The sequence below is a fragment of the Ailuropoda melanoleuca genome, chromosome 4 (assembly GCF_002007445.2).
Source record: "Ailuropoda melanoleuca isolate Jingjing chromosome 4, ASM200744v2, whole genome shotgun sequence".
In the NCBI taxonomy this organism is placed as follows: Eukaryota; Metazoa; Chordata; class Mammalia; order Carnivora; family Ursidae; genus Ailuropoda; species Ailuropoda melanoleuca.
The window spans coordinates 73111418-73135760 of record NC_048221.1 but is presented as its reverse complement, the minus strand read 5'-3'; the positions used below and the strand labels follow the sequence as shown (position 1 = coordinate 73135760).

The 24343-nt window shown below is 43.9% G+C and overlaps 1 protein-coding gene across 1 annotated transcript in view; it reads left to right on the top strand.

Annotated features, from left to right (window-relative positions):
• Positions 1-23004, top strand: part of STPG4 (sperm-tail PG-rich repeat containing 4) — a 39347-nt gene extending 16343 nt beyond the window's left edge. Inside the window, exons 6-7 of the mRNA XM_019793569.2 lie at positions 19206-19310; positions 21844-23004. Coding sequence (XP_019649128.2) covers positions 19206-19310; positions 21844-21960 — 222 coding nt within the window. The 3' untranslated portion in view covers positions 21961-23004. The remainder of the gene's footprint in view (positions 1-19205; positions 19311-21843) is intronic.
• Positions 23005-24343: the final 1339 nt, after the last annotated feature.

The following is a 24343-nucleotide window of genomic DNA, read 5'->3' as shown; positions in this document are numbered from 1 at the left end:
AAAATATGCAGTAGTTCATTTTGATATATCAAGATTAACATTTTGTTCACTGTAGAAGATAAGCAATGAATGATTAATGTAATTGATTTAAGATACTTAAAGTATATCTGAAGATATACCAGAGATTTCAAGGTAAGTAACCCATTCGTGTCAAGTTACGGAAGAAAAATAAAAGCTCCTTTCCTTTCTGTAGGTCTTGATTAATATCACCTTCTCGGTGAAGTCATCCCTAGTTGCCTGTTCAGAATTTCCTGTGCCCCCTTCCTTGGTTAATTTTTCTCCACAGTGCTCATCACTGTCCGATACACTACACTCAGACATTAATTTATCCTGTTTTATCTGTCCCCTGTACTGGAATGTAAGCTTCATGAAGGTGGGGACTTTTGTCCGGTTTTGTCCTGTATATGTAATACCTAGAAAAATGGCTAACACATGGTATTTATTGATGAAATTAATAAAATCAGAGATATTCAATAGATCACTGCATTAACAACAAAAAGGGAAAGTATCTCTGGTTTCTTTCAAAATGCCTTCCTGTTTCTACGGATTTCCAAATATATGTCCATGTGTTTTGATAAAAATGAGCTCCTTTAGGTAATTAACTGGTAGGATGCCAAAAAACAAATAATTACATAAACATTTTGAAGGATTAAGGAAATATGAAATTATTTTGGGGTGGTTTGATGGGCTTGAGTTACCTATTTGTAACTAGAAACCCAGGGGGAGAAAAACATACAGTGAACATCTGAAAGAGGAATTTAGATAACAGAGTTCAGAAACAGACCCTAGACTATGTAAGGTTTTTATATTTGATAAAGATGGTATGACAAATCAGTAGGGAAAGGAAGAGAATATTTTATGCTGGGAATTGATTAAATAACTTAGAAATTAAGTTAGATTCTTCCTACCACATATTAAAATAAATTCCATATTGATGAAAGAATTAAATGAAGCATAAAACCAGAAGAAAATAAATTAGCCTATATCTAATTTTAGGATAAGACAGATTTTCTGAGATCAGAGCAGTGGGTGAACTGCAAAGGAGAAGTATTTGATTTGATTACACAACATTTAACATTTCTTGTATATCAGAAGACAAACTGTAAACAAAGCTAACAGGCAAGTGCAAATTCGGAAAAGTTATTTTCAACATACGTGGCAGATAAAGGGCTAATGGCCTTATTTAAACTTCTCTTAAAAATCTAGAGGAAAAACATCAATAGAAAATTAAAAGAGATGAAGGCCGGGATTGGGCCATTCATATAACAAGAAGTTCAGATAGCCAACAAAGGTGAAGAAATTTTGATCCCAGGAACAAGTGTGAGAAACTAAAAGGCTAACTGAAAACTTTCTGTATGTGGGTGGTGTGCTGGGCTGAATAATGGCCCCAAAGATGTGGCCATGTCCTAATTCTTAGAACCTGTGAATGTTACCTTGTGTGGCAGAAACTGCCTTGCCCACATGATTATGGAAGGATCTTGAGATGGGGAGATTGTCCTGGATTCTCCGGTGGGCCCTAAATGCAGTCACAAGTGTCCTTATAAGAGGGAGGCAGGTGGAGATCTGAGAAGGGAGAGAAGGCAGTGTGGTCACAGAGGCAGAGGTGGGAGTGATGCCACCACAAGCCAAGGAAGGTGGCCGTCCCCAGAAGCTGGAAGAGGCAAGGACGGACTCTCCCCTAGAGCTTCCAGAGGGAGCAGCACCCAGCCGACACCTTGAGTTTCACCCAGTGACACTGATGTCAGACTTCTGGCCTCCAGAATTATGAGAGAATAAAATTCTGTTGTTTTATTTTTTATTTTTTATTTTTTAAAGATTTTACTTATTTATTTGACAGAGATAGAGACAGCCAGCGAGAGAGGGAACACAAGCAGGGGGAGTGGGAGAGGAAGAAGCAGGCTCACAGCAGAGGAGCCTGACGTGGGGCTCGATCCCATAACGCCGGGATCACGCCCTGAGCCGAAGGCAGACGCTTAACCGCTGTGCCACCCAGGCGCCCCAAATTCTGTTGTTTTAAACTACCAAATTTACAGAAATTTGTCACAGCAAGCACAAGACACTAATACAGGTGGGGATTATGTCCAGTGGATTTCACAGTGGATTGATGGGAGGAGGACATGGTTTTTCCTTTGGGTATCCCTAGGCTCTTTCTCTCGCACATGTCAGTAGCTGCAAAATAACTCCTCGGCCTCCGGCTCGGTGTACAGACCAGGGCTTGGGGTATGGGCCAGTTGCCGGTGTTCTGAGGCTGTTTGGTGTGTGGAGAAGTTCACTTAATTCTTGTTTCTGGTAAAGTGCCTGGGGCTCCTGTGTCCAGTTGTCTGGAACAGTCTCCCCGGAAATGCACCCCTGCCCCGCCTGGATGCAGGAAAGGGGGGAGGTAGAGGGACCTGGAGAGAAGAGGTCTACCAGTCCTCCTGCTTTCAGCCCCCATCTCTCCATTCCCACCTCACAGGGGCCTCATGCCTAAAATTCCTGACCTTCTCTTGGGTTCTGTGGAGCAAATCAGCCTGCCCCCCCAGCAGCTTCAGCTGTCCCCACTGTGCCATATGAGGTCCCATTCCTCCAGGCGGCTTCCCGTCTTCCCCCAATATGCTCTCTCTGTTGGCTGTTGTCTCTTCTCTTGGCTCTCTCTCTCTCTCTCTCTCTCTCTCTCTCTCTCTCTCTGTGTGTGTGTGTGTGTGTGTGCGTGTGTAGAATGGGAGGTGGATAGTTATGCCTTTCTTATTTGATGGGAGAAATAGAAATAGATGCCTATGTATAGTTAGTTTTGTCAGCAAGCAGCCAAGACACCTGGATTTTTTTTTTCCCCTGGGTAATAACTCTGTTTCCCTTGAAATTTATGCTTTAAATGAATGCTGTCAGCTGATAATGATTTGTTTACTATTAGTAAGGGAGGACTCAATCAAAAATAAGTTGATTTTAGTTCAGGTTAGGCGTCCTGGACAAGCAGCCTGGGATGTGAAATAGCACAAGCCAGTTGATTCTGACAGTTTTTGCCTTCGTTCTCATTGCTTTTATGGAGACAAGATTTTTCGAGATCCTTTTTCTGCCATTTTCATTGATGTCACCTCATCCATTCTATTTTATAAATAAAAGTGATTCACTGATTTGGAACATCCTGTCCTTCAACAAAGTGAAAAGAATACTTTCATGGAAAATGTTCTAAGACAAAGAAATAGCCCAGGGCTGTGATTCATGTCTGTCTTAAACATGCATTCCCAGAGCAGAATGTGGCTTTGGTTTAGATCCACAAACTTGTAAACTGCAGAAAGCAAACTCCTTTGATCCCAACAGTGGGAGATGGTGATGTGCTGTGTGAATATGGTACAGAAATACTGCTTACTGTTCTCAAACCTTTTTGAGATAAATGCAGTAATCTTCAGGCCATTATAATATGCCACTTAACCTTTATCCGAAAATCTAATTGGATTGATTTTATCATTCAGTTTTATTGCTCTAGAAATTAACAGTATAATCACAACTGTTAAGGACTTTTAGAACTGGGAGAAACTTTATAAATGAGCTACCGTTGACCCTTGAACAACACGGATTTGAACTGTATGGGCCCACATATATGTAGGTTTTTTTCAGTAAATACAGTATAGTACTGTAAATGTATTTTCTCTTTCTTATAATTGCCTTAATATTTTTCTATAGCTTACGTTATTTTAAGTGTACAGTATATAATCCATACAACATATAAAACACATGCTAATCCGCTATATATGTTATGGGTAAGGCTTTCAGTCAACAATAGGCTATTAGTAGTTAAGTTTTAGGGGAGTGTGAAGTTATATATGGATTTTCCACTGCTCGGGGGTCGGTGCCTCTAATCCCCACGATGTGCAAGGGTCAACTGTACCTATTAGGGTTGGCTGTGATGATAGCCACCATCATTCATTAAGTGTTTTCTGGTGTGGCTGCATTTAATCCTTGGAGCAACTTGGTGGGTTAGTATTTCATCTCTACTTCACAGGTCAGGAAATGAAAGTAGTTTACAGAGGTCACATGGCCATTTAGGAAGTGGAGCCGTGACTTAGACCCCGTCTCTGGTGACCTCCAAACCTGGGCTCTGAGTTGTGCTGCCTAGTGCGTGAGCATGATCAAGTGACTTGCTTAGTGCCTTTGGACATTTAGAGCTGGTCCAGGGTCAAATCCAAGTGGCAGACATTGTGTTGTCTCTGGTGTCACCATTCCTCACTGATGACTAAGGTTTGTTCATGGGCCCAGGTTGGCCGGCTTGGCCTTTTTTGCAGAAGGATGAGTTCACATGCTGGAGGCTTCTCTGTCCTGGGAGGGCCATCTACCAGCCTGCCTGGTAGGCCCTGATCGTCTAAGATCTTACAATGGGTGGATGCAGCTTAGGTTCCAGCTGGGAGACTTGCTACACTGGCTTTTCTTAATTGGCCATATTTTTTCCCTGGGACATCTTTAGGGTGTTAGAACTTCTAGTCTTTTCTCAGCAAAGCCTCTTTGTAAAAAGCTGGACTCAACTGAGTCTAGCTGACTTCAATAGAAGTTATTTCATCTGCTCTACACATCTCCTTTGGGGGGCTGTGTGTGTAAGGCCCTATGCCAGGTAGCTATTGTTGAGTATTCAATGGCAAATGAGACATTTTATTAGTGTTCTCCCTTCCCTCTCGAAGGGCAAAGACACACTAAAGTCAATAACCCAACTACGGTGTGCCCATACAAGCACACAGAAACTTACACAGATGAAATGAGAGTCCGGGATTCAATGCATGTGACACAATGCATGTGTCTGACTAGCGTGAGACCAAATGGCTTGGCACATACAACTTGAAACGTGGCACCCAAAATTAGACACTGATGACTCAAGTTTAATATTATCTGTTGATAGAAGCACATGTACCTTCTTCCTTCTGAGAGCCATCTCCAGAACTTTCTGATACATTCCCTGGTAAGCTTCTTAGCAAGTGCTGACTCCAGGCTGAGGAAGGAGAGAAGGGCAGCAGTGAAGAAAAGGCTTGAATGAGGAAAGGGACACCCATCCTTGTCCCTTCAGAGCCTGTATCCGAAGCCAGACTCAAAGAAACCGAAGTGCTAGTGTGCTCTCAGGCTTTGGATCCAAAGGCTTTCTACAAGGCATTTATTAGTTGAGGGGGCCCGAAAGGAAAGTTGGATTTATACCTCCCCACCCTTTGCAGAAATGCCTGAAACTCTGTAGTAGGGATTTTTTTTAAAAGGTTTTATTTTTAAGGAATCTCTAGACCCAATGTGGGGCTCGAACTCACAACCCCTGAAATCAAGAGTCACATGCTCTACCAATTGAGCCAGCCAGGCACCCTCATAGTAAGGAATTTGATATGAGACCCTAAGATCTGAGACACGAGACATGTGCCACTCTTGATTTAACTGTAGAAAAAATCTTTTCAAGGGATTTCTCCTTTTCACAAGTCCTCTTTTAAATGCAAAAGCTCTTAGAAGGAGAAATATATTGATCCAATTCATACTAAGTAATTAGTGACCCCATCCTCCAGGAATATAGATGAGATGACAAGAATTAGGGTACCTAGGGTAAAGGAAAGGAACTGAAAAGAGGGAGAATTGTAAGAAGGGGTTCCAGTTTTTAGATATTTATATCATTAACTGTTCTGTGCACAAAACATGTGTTATACTTTTTGACATTAACCTCAAGATAATTCCATAAAAGAGGGTGCCTGGGTGGCTCACTTGGTTAAGCATCTGCCTTCAGCTCAGGTCATGATCCCAGGGTCCTGGGATCGAGCCCATATCGGGCTCCCTCCTAAGCAGGGAGCCTGGAGCCTGCTTCTCCCTCTCCCTCTGCCTGCCGTTCCCCTGGCTTGTGCTCTCTCTCTCTCTCTGTCTCTCTCTGGCAAATAAATAAATAAAATCTTTTAAAAAAAGATAATTCCATAAAAGAACCTACAAAATAAAGAAAAATAAAATTCACAAAAAGTTGCTATGTTGGGAATTTTTATAGACATGTTCCTTATAAAATAGGTAAGTCTGTTGATTCTTACGAAAGGATCCAACTTTGACATAATTGAAATAGCACAGTCTCAGAACAGACCTACAAGAATGAGTGTTAAATAGTGGCGCTGGGTGGCTCAGTCAGTTAAGCGTCTGCCTCTGGCTCAGGTCATGATCCCAGGGTCCTGGATCGAGCCCCACATCATTGGGCTCCCCACTCAGCAGGAAGACTGCTTCTTCCTCTCCCTCTGCCTGAGGCTCTCCCTGCTTGTGCTCGCTCTCTCTGTCAAATAAATAAATAAATAAATAAAATCTTAAAAAAAAAGAATGAATGTTAAATAGATCGAGTTCCTGTTTATGTGGAATATTTGAATATCAATTTGAATATTCTTGCTTTATGTAATTATGGTCATAATGGCTATTTGAATTTAAAGTTTATATTTTCTATTCTAAAAGTAATACATGATTTCCTGCTCAGTATGGCAAATTGGCCATACATCAGTCTCTTCTCACTCTCAAATCCCCATAAAATGGTGGTGAAAGAATAAATAAATCTACATGGATAAAGAGAAGAAAAGGGAAACGTTGGCAGACAAAAGATGTCAACAATTTTTGGACAAAGTAGAGGAAGCCATGGGCTAAAAAGCAGGCAGGGGTGGTCCAGAAGAGAAAGGAGCCTGTTTGTCCCTTAGAACTGCAGGGTGTCTCAGGACTTAGGGGAGAGGTAAGGTGAGGCATAGGGAATTAGTTGAACACCAGGGAATTAATTGAAATTGTACATACAGAGTAATTTAAGTCTGGGGCTCCCTTTCCTCTCCTAATGTAATGCTGGCCTTTGCCCCTCAAGCAAAAAAATAGAATTTATCCTCTAGAAAAATTCAATGAGCTTAGAGGAAAGAGAACTACATCCTGACACTTAGGGATCCCCAGGAAAAAGACTGGCTCACCATTCAGTTGCCTGATCTCGACATATCCCAGCCACATACCTAAGCTTTGCAAGTGTGAAAAGCCTGTAACATGAATGAGAGGTGGAAATAAACAGACAGAAGGATGGAAACCTGGTTGAAAAACAGAACGCAGGGAGTAGAGGGAAGAGTTTTTAAAAATCTACTTAGCATCCACAGAGGAAAAAGGGAAAATTATTTTCAACTTAGAAGTCTGTGTTCAGCCAAACAATCAATTGTGAAGACAAAGACATTTTCCAACATGCAAGAACTCATAAAAATTGCCTATCAAATACCCTTTTTAAAGATGCCACTGGTGATAAAATACAGCAAAACAAAAGAGTAATACAGAGGGAGGGAGGCATGGAAACTAGGACAAAGTGGGTCCAGACTGGGAGAGCAGTTAAAAGATATTCCAGGCGGACCACCGTGCAGCAGGCTGAGAGAGAAACCAATCCATATTGAGAAAGAAACTGAAGAACTCCGGAAGGAATGTTTCTAAGGGAAAAAGGGTTTAAGAACAGCTGATATGATGGGAATAATAAAAAAAAATATGTACAGCAAAATGTGCAAGTAAAAAACAAGGCACCTAATTAACCACAGATAAAACAAAAGAGTATCTAAGAAAAGAAATTCTATGATGTAATTTGGCTTTGCAAGGACTAATATTTATTTGGTAAACATTGCTTGGGGATTTAAGATACTACTTTGGGGGCACCTGGGTGGCTCAGTTGGTTAAGCATCTGGCTCTTGATTTCGGTTCAGGTCATGATCTCAGGGTCCTGGGATCAAGCCCTGAGTCAGGCTCTGTGCTCAGTGGGGAGTCTGCTTGAGGATTCTCTCTCTCCCTCTGCCCCTGCCCCTCCCCCTGCTCGCTCGCTCTCTTTCCCTCTCTCTAAAATAAACAAATAAATCTTAAAACAAATTTTAAATGCTACTTTGAAAAAAAGAAAATAAAATGCTACTTGGAGTGGATGAGGAGAGAGGAATAGTGGAGAGGGAAAATGCCATATCTTCATTCATTCCAGGAGGCCGTCAATAGATAATTTCTAGAATATAAATTAAGAAATAACAATATAAGCATACTATTTAGTGATAAGGTAACTTCTTTTTTTTTAAAGATTTTATTAGAGAGAGAGAGAGCGTGTGCATGCTCATGTACACACACACACACACACACACATATATGCATGAGTGGGGGAGGGGCAGAGGGAGAGGGACAAGCAGACTCCCCACTGAGCAGGAAGCCCAATGCTGGGCTGATCCCAGGACCCTGAGATCATGACCTGAGCTGAAGGCAGCTGCTTAACCAACTGAGTCAACCAGGTGCCCCAGTTCTGATTGATTTTTAAAACTATATTTCTCAATAAATTTAATAAAATGTCTTGAAATTTGAGTAAAAACATAAAAATTGAGTAAAAATAAATGAATAAATTATAGATAATTTGGAAAATATAGAAAATTATGTTTAAGAATTTTGTCCTTGCTCATATGCAACCATTAATGTTAATTTTCTCCTTTTTCCTCCTTTTCCAATTTTAAAAATAGTTGTGATCGTGGTAAGCAACAATTTTATATCCTTTTTTTTACTTAGCACATGTTTCACTTTCATATTATTACAAATCCCTTTAAACTTTATTTTCACTAGGTAAATAATCAACTTCTCAGATCATAATTTATTCAACCATCCCCCTCTTTTTTTTTTTTTTTTTAAGTAGGCTCCACACCCAGCATGGAGATCAAGAGTCAGATGCTTAACCGACTGAGCCACCCAGGTGCCCCTCAACCATTCCCCTCTCGATGGCTAACTTGTTTTCAATGATTTCATATACAGGAGTCTTCAGTATCCAAGTATAACTTGAGCCACAAAAAAGACCTAGTAAAGTGAACCCACTTTAAGTAGAATCAAAATCTCAAAGTAGTCAATAATGTTTGATTTGGTCTTTCCTTAAAAAAAATTGAACTAAAAACTTGGAAAATATCCTATAATTGCAACTATGCATTAATTCCTAAGTTAAAAAGGAGGCTGTGTTTAGTTTTTCTGACACTATCTTATGATAGTATAGTGACATCCTTCACATAGTGTTTGACATTCCAATGAAATCACAGACGACACATATTAGAAAAAATATTATTTGAAGTGTCATCACTTTTCCCAAGGGCAGTTCCTCTGACATTTGAAATCATTCTTTACTGAAGTGCCAATACTATAACAATCCTTGTCATCGTCTCTTTTTTGTTGTTAGCTAATTTAGCTTTGCTGGATCCTCACTGGGCAATGAAAGCCTTTTCCTGTGATTTTGGCACTTTTCCATCATTTTCATCAACTTCATGAAATCTTGGAATTTTGGGTAAAATTTGCATTTTCATTTTGAATTGGATTTGCATTTTGTTTGTAATGTATTATTAAATATCATTTAATGATGACAGAGAAAAACTGACTTACAAAGACACTTATCTGTCTTCAGTGGTGGATGCCAGTGTTAAGTAGGGAGAGATGCTTGAATAGGATATAATTTTGTAAGAGGTCAGTTTATTGGAGAATTCTTCTGTATTATGACAACTTTGTTTACATTCACAACTTTGTTATGCAAAGATAATGGTACCAAATACTCAGATCAAGAGACTAATGCTAACATAAAACTCAATGCATAAAATCTTTTCTAAGTTTTGGCATCATTTTTTATGGGTTATCACAAATGGTATTTACTAGAGATGATATACAGCTTCTTCGTCTAGATTGACAAACCTTTTTAAAAAGTATTACATTCATTTACATCTTCACCAGCAATCAAAGGAGCGACCATGTCATTAAATTTGCATAAATTTTGTTTATCTTTAATTAAAAAAAATATTTAACTTGATGGTAAAAGAATGGTACCTCATTATTTTAGTTTAATCTGCAGGATCTGAGACTATACATTCTAATTATTTGTTAATCGGTGATTTGTGGTCCTTCCTGCATACTCTCTGGTCAGTCTTTACCCAGTTATCTATTGGGTGGAGTTTTGATATTACTTTTTGTTGATTTGTATAAACGCTAGAGTGATAAGATATTAACACTTGTATTTGCAGAAGCTTTTTGGGGATTTTGCCTTTTACTTCCGTGTTTTTCTATAGAGAGAAGTTGAAAGTGTAAAATGTTTATGTCATCAAGTTAAAGAGTTTGTCATCACCTCCTGGAATATAAGTTCCATGAAAGGGGGATTGTCTTATTCATCAATGCCCAGAGTCCAGTACAGAGCTCAGACAATGTGTTGAATGAATGAATGAATGAATGAATGAAATCTATCTTTTCCACCACTTAAAAAATTCCCTCCAGACGCATGTTCACTTTAATTTTCTTTCATGTATTTGACATTTTGATTTTTAAAAAAAACTTACAATTCTTTGATTCTTCTGAAATGTGTTTTGTGTACGGTTGCATGGTAAAGTTGTGGTGTCATCTGAGCCCTGCTGATTTCGGACAGGTTGCCTCATTGTTGGTATACCTGAGACCTACAATCACCAGAAATCTGACCTGCAGAGCTGGTGCAATAGAGTATGACCTATAGACATCCACTGAGTCACTCTAAACCTTTTGAGAACGAGGCAAGTTATAAAAGATGGATACATATAGGTGTGCATCTCCTCCTCCTTTCTTTCCATCTTCTGTGAAAAGTAGCCCATTGGAGATTTGTTAATCGTTCATGCATAAAATCTCCAGAAGCAGCCAGTTAAAAGACAAGTAAATTACCATGTGAATGCATAGCAGACCACTACATGGTTTTTTAGTTGTGAAAAGTACATTAACTCTGGATTTGAAGATCCTCTAGGATCATAAGTGTCTGAAGGCCTCTCAGTGTGGAGAAGCTGTTCTGCCTTGTTAAAAAACACAGCCTCTCGGGCACTCAGTGGGTGGCTCAGTGGGTTAAGCGTCCGACTCTTGATTTTGGCTCAGGTCATGATCTCCTGGTGGTGAGATCAAGCTCTGCGTCAGGCTCCGTGCTCAGCAGGGAGTCTGCTTGGGATTCTCTCGCTCTCTCCCTCTCCCTTTGCCCCTCCCCTCACCATGTACATGCTCTCTTTCTCTCAAATAATTAAATACATCTTTAAAAAATAAACAAAAAACCAAAACAACACCAACAACAAAACCCCATAGTCTTCTTGTTTGCATCAAGGATTCAGTTGGTGAATTACATTTTGTCCCCAAAATGTAGGTAGCTCTCAAGAGAAGCTGTTGGTAAGGAGTTTGTTGGGTTGGAAAATGGTTGGTAATCTTCAGATTACCAATGCAAGGTTGTATACTCATGGGCTATTTCAGTTGTTGCTGAAGTAGGAATAACTGGTTATGGTGACACAAATGTTTTGTCCATAGTAAAGACACTGAGGGGGATATTTACGAGCATTCGGAATAGATGCCTGGAGACATGGTCTACCATAAATAAAAAGGGCCTTTTTGCACCCATAAAACGAATTGTATTGGCAACTTCTGCCAACTTTTAGCACCTTGGTAATAACGACCAAGCCCCACAAATCCCAAGACCTGAAGGTACAGCTGCTTCATAGTGGATTGTTTTAAAGAGGGGAAGACTGCCACAAATCCTGGTCATTCTTAGCCAAGGGAATTGGACAAAGTAAAACTTGTCATTTGTGGTTTCTCCTCCCTTTACGCTTCCCTTTAATTGATTTAATTGCTCTCATAAATGACCCAAATAAATCTCTTGACCTACCAAAAAATTGCATGGATTTTGTTCCCTCTTGAATGTGTTACCAAGTGTGGGCATGAAGGATATCAGAGATTCTGCACAACTTCTTTGAACATATAGGGGACCCTGATGACTATTTAATACGCCCACGAGGGTAAAGAGGACTAAGGAAGATTCTGTTTCTCAGATCTTTTCTCCCCAGTGTCTACCTGGCATGTGGATCCAGTGCTTCTCTTACGTCTTCCTGGTGGCGGTGTACACGATACAACCCCTGGAAAGACAGTTGGGCAGTACGTTGTCTTGTGGCCTGCTGATTCCATTTCGAGAAAACCCTCCTAAAGTAATAATCTTACGTACAGAAATAGTCATCTATATAAAGATATCATGAAGGGATTACTTATAATAGCAAGATAACAACAGCAGCAGTGTAGGAAAAATTATGTGTATAGAGAACAGGAAATGCACCAAAATCCGTTTAGTGGCTATGCTGAGGTGCTGTGATTAAGGGTGGTGGTTTACTTGCTTTCTTTTCCATTGCTTTTATAGTTTTTCAAAATCTAAGTTTTAGAAGTCAGAAAAGAGGCAGGGTACTTGGGTGGCTCAGTCGGTTGAGCGACGGATTCTTGATTTCAGCTTAGGTCACAATCTCAGGGTGGTGAGATCAAGCCTGGCATCAGGCTGGCGCTCAGCGTAGAGCCTCCCTGGGATTCTCTTTCTCCCTCTCCCTCTGCCCCTCCCCCCACTCATGCGCGCGCCTTCTCTCTCTGTTAAAAAAAAAAAGTCAGAAAAGAGGTAGTGTTTAAAAAAAAGAAAAAGAAAAAAAGGGGTAGTAGTGTTTGAGGAAAAGAGCCATCAAAATGGTCAACATAAAAATATTTTGTTACTTAAATAAAAATAGCACCACTTACTACTGCTTAATTAGGACCCAGTCATTCACATGATTTAGGGCTTCCAGTGATTTGCTGAGCAGATTCTTTACAGTTATTAACTCTCACAGTTGTATATAAAGTGAAAAACAAGTCATGCACACCTTTCCTGACAGTAGGAATAAAATCTTACAATGTCAGATGAAAATGAGTTTCTTTTATTTGATGTCAGAAATATTTCAAGATGTTTCTGTATTTCTTAAAACCTGACAAGCCTATAAAGAATAAGGAAAGGATTAGATAAACAGGAAAGCGTCTGTACAGATAGGAATGAGCGTTATATGATTTTTCTGTTTCAGTCACATTTAATAGCAGTTTGAACAGGGGATCGCAGATCTGTAACATACTCTCTGTATTAAAACTAGCACTCTGAAAGAATGTGGAATCCTTCCAGCTGCTTTTGCATTTACAAAATTAGTTCAATTCAAAACTAAGCTGATAGTTTAAAATTCCACAAGGAACACAAAAATAATTAGTAAACATGGTCAGATTGAATCAAGCCAAACACAAATTGATTTCTGCTTGAATGGAATCTGAAAGATGATGAAAGAGGGTCCCAGTCTCAGTCTCAGTCTCCTCAAAGATGAGTTCACCTGTAGGTAACATTTTTGGAAAAATATAACCTTTTAAATATAGCTACAGATGTACTAGGATTTTTTTTTTTAATGAAAAGATATCCTGGCAGTTTTTCTTTTTAAAAAATGTGTGCAACTTTTCCAGTGGTCTTAACACCAGCAGAGTCATATATCCCTGTTAGCCTGTGAGCGTAAAGAATTTTCTGGTCTCCTCTCTCATAACAATATCTTGACTGGGAACAGGAAAAAGAACGTAATCGGTAGGATTTTTTTTTCAGTTGCTAGTGACAGAAGCCCGTCCTAGATTGGCGTAAGCAAACAATTAAAACATAAAAGTGGGATGGAATTTATTGGCGCACACAGCCTCTGGGACTTTCGCCGCTGATTTATCTTCCTCCAGCCTTTGGGCACGCTTTGTTTAAGAGCTGGGCAAGAGGGGCCACGAGCATTCCCAGGTGCACACCTGCCTGCCTAGCCACCTGAGTGTGAAAATGCAGGCTCTTTGGATTGGCCAGGTGACAGTCACGTGTCTGCCCTGGGCCAATCGCCGTGCGTGACCGGGAGAGGCCGGCTTTGCAGAAGTTCCCGCGGGCCCGGAGTACCGCCTTAGATTCCCAACGCTGGTGGGGACCCCAGGGTCACCTAGAAAAGGGAGGATGGGCCAGTGAACACCGCAGCAATGCTGAATTGCCTGGGAGTCCCCGGCATGTGCATTCCTGTAAACGCTGCATTTGCATGGTGGGCCGGTTTGTGTTGTCCGCCCACAGGGCCCCTCCCGGGAACCCCAGACTGCCGTGGCTTCTCTCTCGGCGGAAATGAACAGTACCGAGCTACACTTACAAGGAACGGTCAATTCCTAATTTCGCAAGTGTGAATAACTTTTGGCCTGAAAGCTTTGCATCTACCCTGCTCAACAGCATGCATGTCTCCCTTCTTTCTCCTGTGAACTTGTAGACCTACAGAGAATTCTAGAATTTCGTGAATTGAGGGCGCTCTGCCACAGGCCTCCTCCCGAATTTCCGCTTCTCTCTGCGCCCACCTCCACGCGGGATTCTACTGTCCCTGCTGGGGCACCTGTTTTCTTTTTTGGGCAGTGTATTCCAGCTGTTCACGCATGTGGCCAAATTTTGGGGAGATCATTTTTACCACCCCATCTAGTAATTTCAGTTTATGTTGCTTATTACTTGTGTTTTACTTGTGTTTAGATAGACATTTGGGGCCACACAATTTATTTCTGACCTTTTCTCTCTTCAAGCATGCTTCATTGGAAGTTGTGCCTAGGGTCAATGGGGCAGACTATGTGCAAGGTGTGCCCTCTCACATGCTGTCCCATAGCATCCTCTATGCCGCTTTGTGTCATATGCCATGCATTTGTCATGTTTTTTTGCATGGCACGTATATATTCCCTGCTAGAATGTAAGCCCCATGGGAGTAGGGAACATGTCTATCTTGTCAGTTAAGATGGAGTTCTGCTGCTAGGAACAGAGACCCCAAATAACAACATTATAAATGAGAGAAGAACAAATTTCTGTTTTGTATAAATTTCCTGCTCTGCTAAGCATGGTCCCACTCCCATGGTTCTGGAGAGCTGAGAACATGGGAACAACCAGTCGGGGGCGGGGGAAGGGCTGGATAAGCTGCCCTCTCCATAAGGATGCTCTGGAATTTGTACACACCTCTTCACCTCTGTCCTATTAAGCCAACAAATTAGTCACATGGTCACACCTAGCTTCAGGGGAAGCTGGGAAATGTAGCCTTGATGCTGGGTAGACATGTGCCCAGTTAAGAATTGCTCTAATACTAAGGGATAGAATGGATATCGGGAGACCATCTATACCACCGTATTCTCAACTCCCAGCATACTGCGTGGTGCACTGTACACTGGCTGAATGAAGAAATGAGCTGAGCGCTTCTGTATCCGTTTGCTAGGGCTGGAGTTACAAAGTACTACAAACTGAGTGGCTTAAACAACAGAAATTTATTGTCTCACAGTTCTAGAGCAAGTCCAAGATCAAGGTGCCAACAGTGTCGGTTCCTTCTGAGTGCTGTGAGGGAGAATCTGGTCCGTTCCTCTCTCCTAGCTTCTGGTGGTACACTGACAATCTTTGGCCTCCCTTGGTTTGTAGACTTTTGCCTACGTCTTTGCGTGGTGTTTTTCCTGTGTGCGTGTCTCTGTGTCCTAAATTCCCCTTTTGATAAAGGCTAGCATTTGTATAGGATTAGGGCCCATCCTAATGACCTCATCTTAACTAATCACATCAGCAAGGACCCTATATCCATGGAGGGTCACATTCTGAGGTACTTATAGTTTAAAATTCATAGGAGCTATGAATTTTTTGGGGGGGGCACCATTCAACACCATTCAACAAAATAAAAATGTGTAGTGTTTGTGAATTTTAAGGGGATCACAATTCAACACATAATAACTTGGGATAATTTCATCTACCCTCACACAGTTTTTCAGAGGTAAAATTTGCTGCTCTGGGATGCCCCAGAGTGATGCACTTTTTAGTTCCAGAGCAGTGTGGCGTAGATTAGCTGGTCCCACTCTCCCAGCCCTGGAAGAGAAATGTGTTCAGTGGAGGCATGGCAGGGCTTACCAAAGGCCTACAATGGTACTGAGAGTTATTGCCCATTGGGAAGCTCCTTTATGGTATGACAGGGTCCCAGGCGCGCTCCAGAAGAGTCAGTAGGGCCCATGCATTCTGAGCCCTTTGTGGTAAGTGGAAAGTGGCCACCCTTGGCACCATCCCGGGGCCCACTGAGATCACACTTAGCACTTGGCACAGGCCAGGAATAGCAGGGCCTGGTGTAGAATCTTGAAACGAGGCAGTTAGCTCAGCCCTCATTCAGCACTGGTCCAGCTCCTCACCCCTCTTGGGACAAACAGTATCCCAAAAGGGATAAACTCCTCTGAGGTTGAAGATAGGATTTTATTCATTCGTGCCATCCCTGTAGCTCCCGTTGGTTAAAGTGGCTCTTGAGTAGAAACTCAGTGACTTTTTCAAAGGGAAGAGAAAGATATTATCTTGTCAGGAGGGTTGAGATGTAATCACGCCCCAAAGCCGAAGAATGGGTAACTATGAGAGGTTTCCTGTAGTTGATTTTGGCAGCAGGTCCTGGGACCCTAGCAAGGTGACAGTTCTGTTGGCTCTTGGCACCGAATGTCAGTAGTCTTGAAAGGTGTAGCTTCGGGAAACCCAGAGTTGCCCAATCATGACCCTGACTGATACAAGGGGTAAGAAATGGCTCATCTGATTTGTGTGAGAGGTGCTTAGTACTGCCTGATGAACCTGGGTGCCTCCCTTCACCCATGCATCCCACATAATGCGAACCAAAGCTCCGGGTCACGCTCATTGATCCCCAGTAAATGAGGGAGCAGCCCTCCTAACCATTCAAATGTTCTTGTTTTAAACACCCTCCCATTGAACTGGATCTCAACCCACATTCTGAGCCATGCTGGACCATGTCACCTTCTCTCCATTCCTGCTCTGCCCACTCACATTGTCTTCAGAAGTAGGGACTCTGCTGGAGCCGCTGCCTGCCCATTGCAGGATGTTGGCCCAATCATTACTTCTCACTTAGAACATTCCTGTGGCTTCTGGAATATGAATTTGGGCCTATATCCACTTCCCTAATGTTGCCTCTTTAAAAGATTCCAACAAACACGTGTGGGGCAAATCTCATGCAGTCATTTCTTTCTGCCCCAAGTCTTAGGCCCTTTGATTTAGATGACCAAGCCCCCAAGCCTGTATAGGGAGGCTGCTGGGTGGCACAGGCCTACGTCGGTGCTTCTCCAAGCCTGGCGCCTGGACTTGCAAGGAGCTCGTGATTTGGACACTCAGAAAGGGGAGCCACATCAGGCCTGAGGGGAAGGGGGCATGAGGTGGCATTTCTTAGCCATCCTGCAAGTGGCTGCTGTAGGCATGGAGTTAATTGTAGCACACTTAGCAGCATCTTTTGGCGTGAAAGTACGGCATTTATTATGGCCAAACCAAGGGCAGGGGGTGTTGCATAGACCGTTCATGTCGGATTCTCCTGGATTTCTGTGCTTTGGTCTTTATGGCAGCTCAGATTTCTCCAGTGGGAGCATAGAGGTCACACCATACTGAGAGCCTCACCCTCGTAGCGATCTCTGTCCCACGTATGCATCAGTTTCAAAGCATCACTGTTTTCATCTCTCTGCCGCAAGCTGTAAAATTATGAGGTGCATCCAACCCTTGATTTTCAGACCTGGGCTTGACTGTTAATAACAGACTCCATTTATGGAGGAGTAATTGAGAATGGCAGCCCGAACAACACGGCTTTGCCACCCACGGGAGGGAACGAGGGAAAGCCTTGCTCTGAAATCCCTCAGAGGGTCTGCGGTTGGGCACCTGTCCTGCCGAACCTGATGGGCCCACTGGCGGCCCAGCCTTACCTCTGAGAAAGATCTTACAGGACACAGTCCTCTGTTCTAACCTTACTGTTAATTTTATCTTTCTTTCTTTTGCTCATTTTTCACGTTCACTTATCTATACAGTAGGTATAAATTTTTTTCATATCTCAAAAGCACTCAAGTCCATTGTTGAAAAATGAGAAAATGCAGGTAAGAAAAATAAAATTCTTTTTACACAACATGCTGCCACCTGGAGAAAACAGTCAGTGAACATTCCATTCCCCATGTTTTTAGGCACATTTTTTTTTTAAAGCTTGCGTTTGCACTTAGCAGTGTGTGGGAATCGCTTTATGTCTGTAAAAATTCATCACTAGACAGCTGGATGGAAGAATTGCAATGTATTTAGCCAGCCACACATTATTGGTCGTTAAGTTGGTTTCCAGTTTTCAATTTTTAGAAACAACATTTGTGGCCAAATACTTGCACCCGTTCTCAATTGTTTTCTTAGGACGAATTCCTAAAAGTGGACTTGCTGGGTCAGAATAATAAACATACATCCTCTCTTTGTATTGTAAAAACTTTAGACGTATATACCGCACAGATGCAATACTCCAGAGAACCCCCGTGTACCTGTTCAACAGTAATAGCTCCTGGTCCATGTGTCCTTTCACCCACTTCCCCTAGTCCCTGCATTATTCAGGAACAGATCTGAGACATCATGCCAGAAAGACTCACAGGTATTTGAAAATGGGAGAGAAAAACTGAACTGCTAGGAAAAAAAAAAGAGAGATTAATGTCTTGTCCACATTATCCACTGCAATGTTTGGGCCCTTTCCATTTTCCCTGCTTTATGTGGGCTCAGGACTGTCCATTTGCCTTCGGATTCCTGAAGCAATCTGGTAACCAGCCTCCTTTCTCTCCCTCTGGATAGGTCTAGACATTGACAAGCCCTTTCATATCTTGCCAAATTGCCCTCCATAGGGCTAATCAAATTTATTAAACTCGCCTCAGAATCATAGAGGAGTGTCCATGCTGGTGGTTAACATTTTGGGTCTTTCTTCTTTCTTTTCTTTTTCCCCCTCTTTCCTTCCCCCTTCTTCCTTTCTTCTTTCTTTGTGAATTTTTTAGATCCCAAAACAAGAATCATATCCTTGTTTTAATTAGAACTTATTTGGTTATTAATGAGGATAAAGCCACCCCCCCATTTCCTCTATGAACAATTGTATTTCCTCTTTGTGAATTGTCTTTTACTAATTTTTCTATTAGGATGATTGTCTTTTAAAAATTGTATTCAATTTATGTTATGTCATAGCATTGTGCTTTTGTCAATGAATTGCTGTAAAGACTTGTTTGGCCTAAGATAACACATACTGTACTCATATGAAAGAATACGTGTATTTTATAAAGCTAACAGCTCAAAGTTGTTAACAGTCCGAAGGACAGGTTCGGAGTGAGGCGCACCAGTGTGGGGTGGCGGGTCCAGGCAGGACAGAGGGGGACTTTTACAGGTCACTTCATCTTCAGTCTCAGACATCCACAAGGCAGGTAAAGCAGGTAAAGCGGGTATTATTCTCACCTCACAGCGACTTGTGGTAGGGCACACCTTAATATCTTCCAAGCCCCAGCCTAGGCATTTTTCTAGCATATCACAGTGATCCATATGTTTATCTGTGGAAGGCAAATAAAGCATTAAAATATAACAAATATTAGTAATTATAAATTTTTTTTTCCTATAGCATGAAGGCCCAGGACCAGGTCATTACGACTTGAAAATACCTCCAGTAAATTCTGTTACTTCCTGTTTTCAATCCAAAGTGCCTCGATTCCTGCCCGCTTGTTCCGTAAGTACTCTAAAAGATGGCGGTTGTAGGTTTTGTGACGGGGTTGGGGAATCACTGGGGGTTGTTCTAGGCAATTCTAGCGTGTCTATATGTATCGAATTGCTTGTCGAGGTGGAAAAGAGCACAGAGCTCAAAAATCTGGCAAGCCCCCAGCCTGTTTCAGGCTCAGAGTGACTCCAGGCCCAAAGGTGGTGGCGGAATTTGGGGTCCAGTTGACAACATCTAGCATAGTAATTAGCCACCAGTGTTATGACCTGGGTGCTCTGTGGGAAAAGATGTTTAACGAACTGAGGCAAGCAGTGGGCAGAGGCTGGCTCCATCCATCTGCTGTTCTTTGTGTATGTGGCTTCTGGGGGGCGTGTGTGTGGCTTCTGAGCAGAAATGGTATTATTGAACCAAAGGGGACCGTTATGGCACGAACTAGCATCCTGCCCTAAGAACTCAGGATAGACAGCGAAGAGGGTCAAGTCCATGGAGACACTCACGTACATGGGGGGAGCGTTTGAGCCCCAGAGGCCTAGAGAAGACCAAGAAAAATTGCAAAAGCACAACATGGAGCTTATGAACAGTGGCTCTTTTTGTTGAAAAAAAAAATATGCTGACAGTTTTAATTCCCCTGGCCTTGTTCTCAGTCTGCACCCCAGTTTGAAAATCCCCAGAACTCACTGGTATGTAGCCTTATTTGAGGTGGCTGGGGAGACAGAAATACAAGTTCTGCCTGTAAGAAAATGGGCCTGTCCCACCGGTTCAAGGAAGGGTGGGTATCCCAGGCCAGCGATCTTTAGGATCTCGCTCCAGAGCTACCAGCTCTGGTCGGGGGTAGTGTGGTCTCTCTGGAGGAACCCTGGGGAGTCCCTGTTGGTAAAATTAAAAACAGACCCAGCAGCAGGAGGTGGTGTCCTCCCGCAGATCCCCACACCCTGGTGGCATCAGCAGGATCCAGATACAGATTTTTGTCCAAGCTCACAGGGCTGAGCATCATCAGGAAGTTGGAGTCATGCTAACCAAACTCCCAGGAAGCTAATAGAGAAGCCAGAAGGTGTAGTTTACAAGTGATTTACAGGTGTCCAGTAAGGGGGCTGGTGCCTGGAGCCGCTGCTCTATGGGGTGTCTCCCCGTACAGGAAACTCTTCATCGAAGCCATGGAGAATCCACAGTTTGCTCAGTGACAGCGAACTCAGGGCCGGGGGGTGGAGCCGGATGTTCTCAGGGTCTGAGAACCACCACCGGTAGGCTCCTGCGGGGTAGCCTTGTGAGACCGAGGCCCACAGCCCTCCTGTTCTGCGGGCTGGCTTTCCAGGACTCCACATGCGTGTTGCTTCCTCATTAATAGCACTAATAAAGGCCTCAGCTTCCTCTGACGTCTGGCCAGGACTTGATTAGATTTCCAGGCTGCTCCTCCGCTTTTGGCAAGGGAAACATCCTGTCATTTACAGCACCTTCTGCAGGCGGCTGACTTCATCCTCTCCAGGCTGACCACTCTGTCCCACTCTCAGGGTAATCCTATTTCCACCCTCCCTGTCTCCCCGAGAGATAACACACGGCAAAGACGGATGGAAACCGACAAGCCCATGATAATAGGGAACAATAATAGTGCTGGTGGCTAATATACAGAGCTGTCGCACCGCCAGCCTGGCCTGGGGCTCTCTGTCCTGGAGGGCCTCTAGCAAGCCTCATTACATCATCTGACCGGTGAGGCTGACGAAGCACAGGGCCCAGGTTCACCCTGAGGCATTGGCGGTTGGGACTAGGACTCGAACTCAAGCCTGTCTGACGTTGAAACCCTTCCCTGAGCCCCACACAGAGACGCCGATGCTTCTCCAGCAGACCCAAGATAAAATCCCTCTGGGCTTCAGGAAATCTGTATGTGCCCCCCAGCACAGGAAATGCTGACCCGGGACATTGAGGTCTTTGTCTGAGTCTATGAACATGACATTCAGTCGCACTTGATCACCATAGAGGAGAAGCTTCATTGAAATCACTGGCAAAATAACTTTTTTTTAAGAATTTCATCCAAACGAAAACATGACTTTAAAAAACGAGAACTGGGAGATCCCTTGAGACTACTTTGGACCCTGGGGTCCACAGACCTTGAGGTACAGAAACCCGAGTTTGGGCTTTTGAGGTCAATCACCCCAGTTCAGAATCCATTTTCTCCCGCCGTTTACCTCTAGACTGAGGTGGTTAGAGGGGAGGACAGTGGCATTCCCCAGGACAGGAGCTGTCTGGACAGAGCGCCCGCTGAGAAAGTGTGCCTTGAGGGGCAGGTGGGATGTGAGCCCGCCCGTTCCGCAGGCCTGGGCCGGCTTTGCTTGTCTGCTCTTCTCTTGGCACCCCTGGAGCCCAGGGGAAAGCCGCTGGCAGGAGCAGGCCTCAGCTCCAACGATGTGCTCCAAGTCAAGGGTGCCCCAGGCCTCAGGGCAGTTGGGCGTGGCCCTCGTCTTCCCCAGTGGGGATTTGCCAGTCTGTTGGGGGGGCTCCAGAGTGTTGGTGTCCCGGTCTCATTAGTCCCTGTTTTCTGTTCTGTTTTCAGAAAACCCCCGGCCCAGGCGCATACAAGTCTTCAGTGCAATTCCCCAAGCAGCCCCGTACTATAGCCAGAATGGGCCGAGAGCATAGCCTTTTCTTCAATAACACAATTGGCTTTTAAAATAAAGCCATCTTGGCCCTCAGCTATTTTGAGTTTAGCAAGTTCTTCTGTTTAGAAAACTCTATTTTATCCGTCCTTTAGGGGGGTCCGTCTACAGAATGTCATCATCGATTGCCCAGGTGACCCTCTTGCCCACTTCTCTAGAATAGTCCCAGCATAATTTCCAGTTCACTCTCGAAAGTGGCCTGGTTTAAATAATAAATTGTGCTCACTCTGCTTATTGTCAAAGGATGTATTCCAAGACACTGCCCCCGGCTGCTCTTGGGGCAGCTCGGACAGGCCCCGATATGTCCCGGCTGTGCTCTGCATGGCCTTGGGCTCTCCAGCTGGGCCCCAGCTGCATTAGGGCTGTAATACCTCACAGCCTCATGGAGGTGTCCTTGGGGGTCAGCATTCAACCAAGGCCAAGCTGAGTGTGCCAGGATCCCAGCAGGTGGTTCTTTCTCCCTCTCAGTTCCCTGAAAAGAATAATATTGATTCAACCCAATGGGTGTTTGTGGTTTTAAGTCAACAAAAATATTTGAGTATCTCCTCTGTACCAGGTGTATGCTGGGGTTGGGGGGTGGTAGTTAACAGAAAGATGAATAAGGCATGTGACTGAGTTTGGGGAGGGTCACCTTGTGTCTGAAGCTCAGGGGCTGCCCTCCCATAATTGCAGTTCTACTGGGAAGACAGGCCCTCATCTCCCGAAGCTGAGAAGTCACTGCTCCGGGTGCACAGAGGAGGCCACAGGCGGGCAGAGCAGGGATGAGGCAGCACGGCCATGAGCGGTGAAGGACAGCCCCATGCAAGGGGCCTGGAGGCTCAGATGGGCAGGAAGGAGAGGGAGGAATGTTGGGGGCAAGGACCCCATGTGGGTGAAAGGCAGGAATAAACATTTGCTCGAGGGGAACTGAGGGAGCCTGGCCCAATGAGAGTGGGGGTGCCGTGAGGGCGGGAGTTGGACGGGGCTTGGTCCAAAGCCAGGGCCCCATACAGCCCTGCATGCCAGGAAGACCTCCTCAGGGAGCCCCAGCTAGACACACCCCCACGCATGACAGTGGGTATCTGCTTGGAGAGATTCCAGAATCAATAAATGGAGGGGATCTTTTCTTTTTATTAAAAAAACTAACTTTAAAAAACGAGTATAAATACTTACATTTTGTGTATTTTTTTTTAAAGATTTTATTTATTCACTTATTTGAGAGGAGGGGGAGAGAGAGCACAAGCAGGGGGAGCGGAGCGGCAGAGGGAGAGGGAGAAGCAGACTCCCTGCTGAGCAGAGCACCCCATGGGGAGCCTGATCCCAGGATCCAGGGATCATGACTGGAGCCAAAGACAGATGCCCAACAAATTGAGCCACCCAGGTGACCCTATTTTGTTGTATTTAAAAAAGAGAACACCCCCCCCATCTCTCTTCCCTAGCCTTATAAGCCTGATAAAAGGGACGTTGGAGGCAAGGAAGGGAAGGTTGTCATCTCACTGAATTTATTCAAGTTTCTCATTTGTTGAAGAAACTCCCTGTGTTGAGTTCTTTCAGAATAGAAAACAGCCACTTGGAAGATCAGACGTGTCTCAGGGGTGGTGGCTGATCTTGTCCCACTTTGATCAGAAGATGGCTGCAGGGCGGATAGTTCCAAATTTTGTTCTCCAAGTGGGTCAGAGTCCCCTGCGGGGTCGGAAAGTAACAGCGGGCAGTTCTGACAGAGGGGGTTTTCTCTAGGAATTGGTGGCTCAGGTTGCCCCTTGGTGCTCAGGGAAGCAGTTCTAGAAAGTGAGAGAGGCAAGAGGAGGTCATGTCTGTCTGAGGGCTCGTGGATGGAAAGTGAGAGGAACCTCTCATACCAGCGAGAGGTGTAAGTAGGTAGGGGTACCTCCCTGATGAGAGTGTGAGCCAGGGGCTGGCAGGAACTGCCTCTTTGCCTCTGTCTCCCCGCTGCTTCTCTCTCAGGCCTACTTCTCCTTCGGAAGGCCAACCTTCACTGCCTCTTCACGTGTATAGGATCTGAAGTGGCTACCTCAGCCTCTCCTCACTTCATTTCCCGAGCCAACACCCTGAGGGAATGTCAGCAGACCCTTTTGGTTCCAGCATCGGATTCCCAAGAAAGAAACTCTACTTGGCCAGCTTGGATCAGGGTTCTGCCCTGGGCCCTTCACCTGAGGCCAAGAAGGCCGGGACCCTTGGTGTGGACACAGCTGAGGGGCCCAGCTGTGTGGCGTGTGTGTAATTGGGGCGGAGGGTGGTTCCTTGTGTTTTAGAAGGGAACGAAGCCCCTTTGAGAATAAGGAGAGGAGGAGGTCTTCACCTGCCTGCAGGAAGGGGGTTGGAGAGGCTTACAGAGACTTTCCCTGGAGGTAAAACCACTGGAGAACATTGTGCAGGGCCATCTGGACCCCCTTGTGT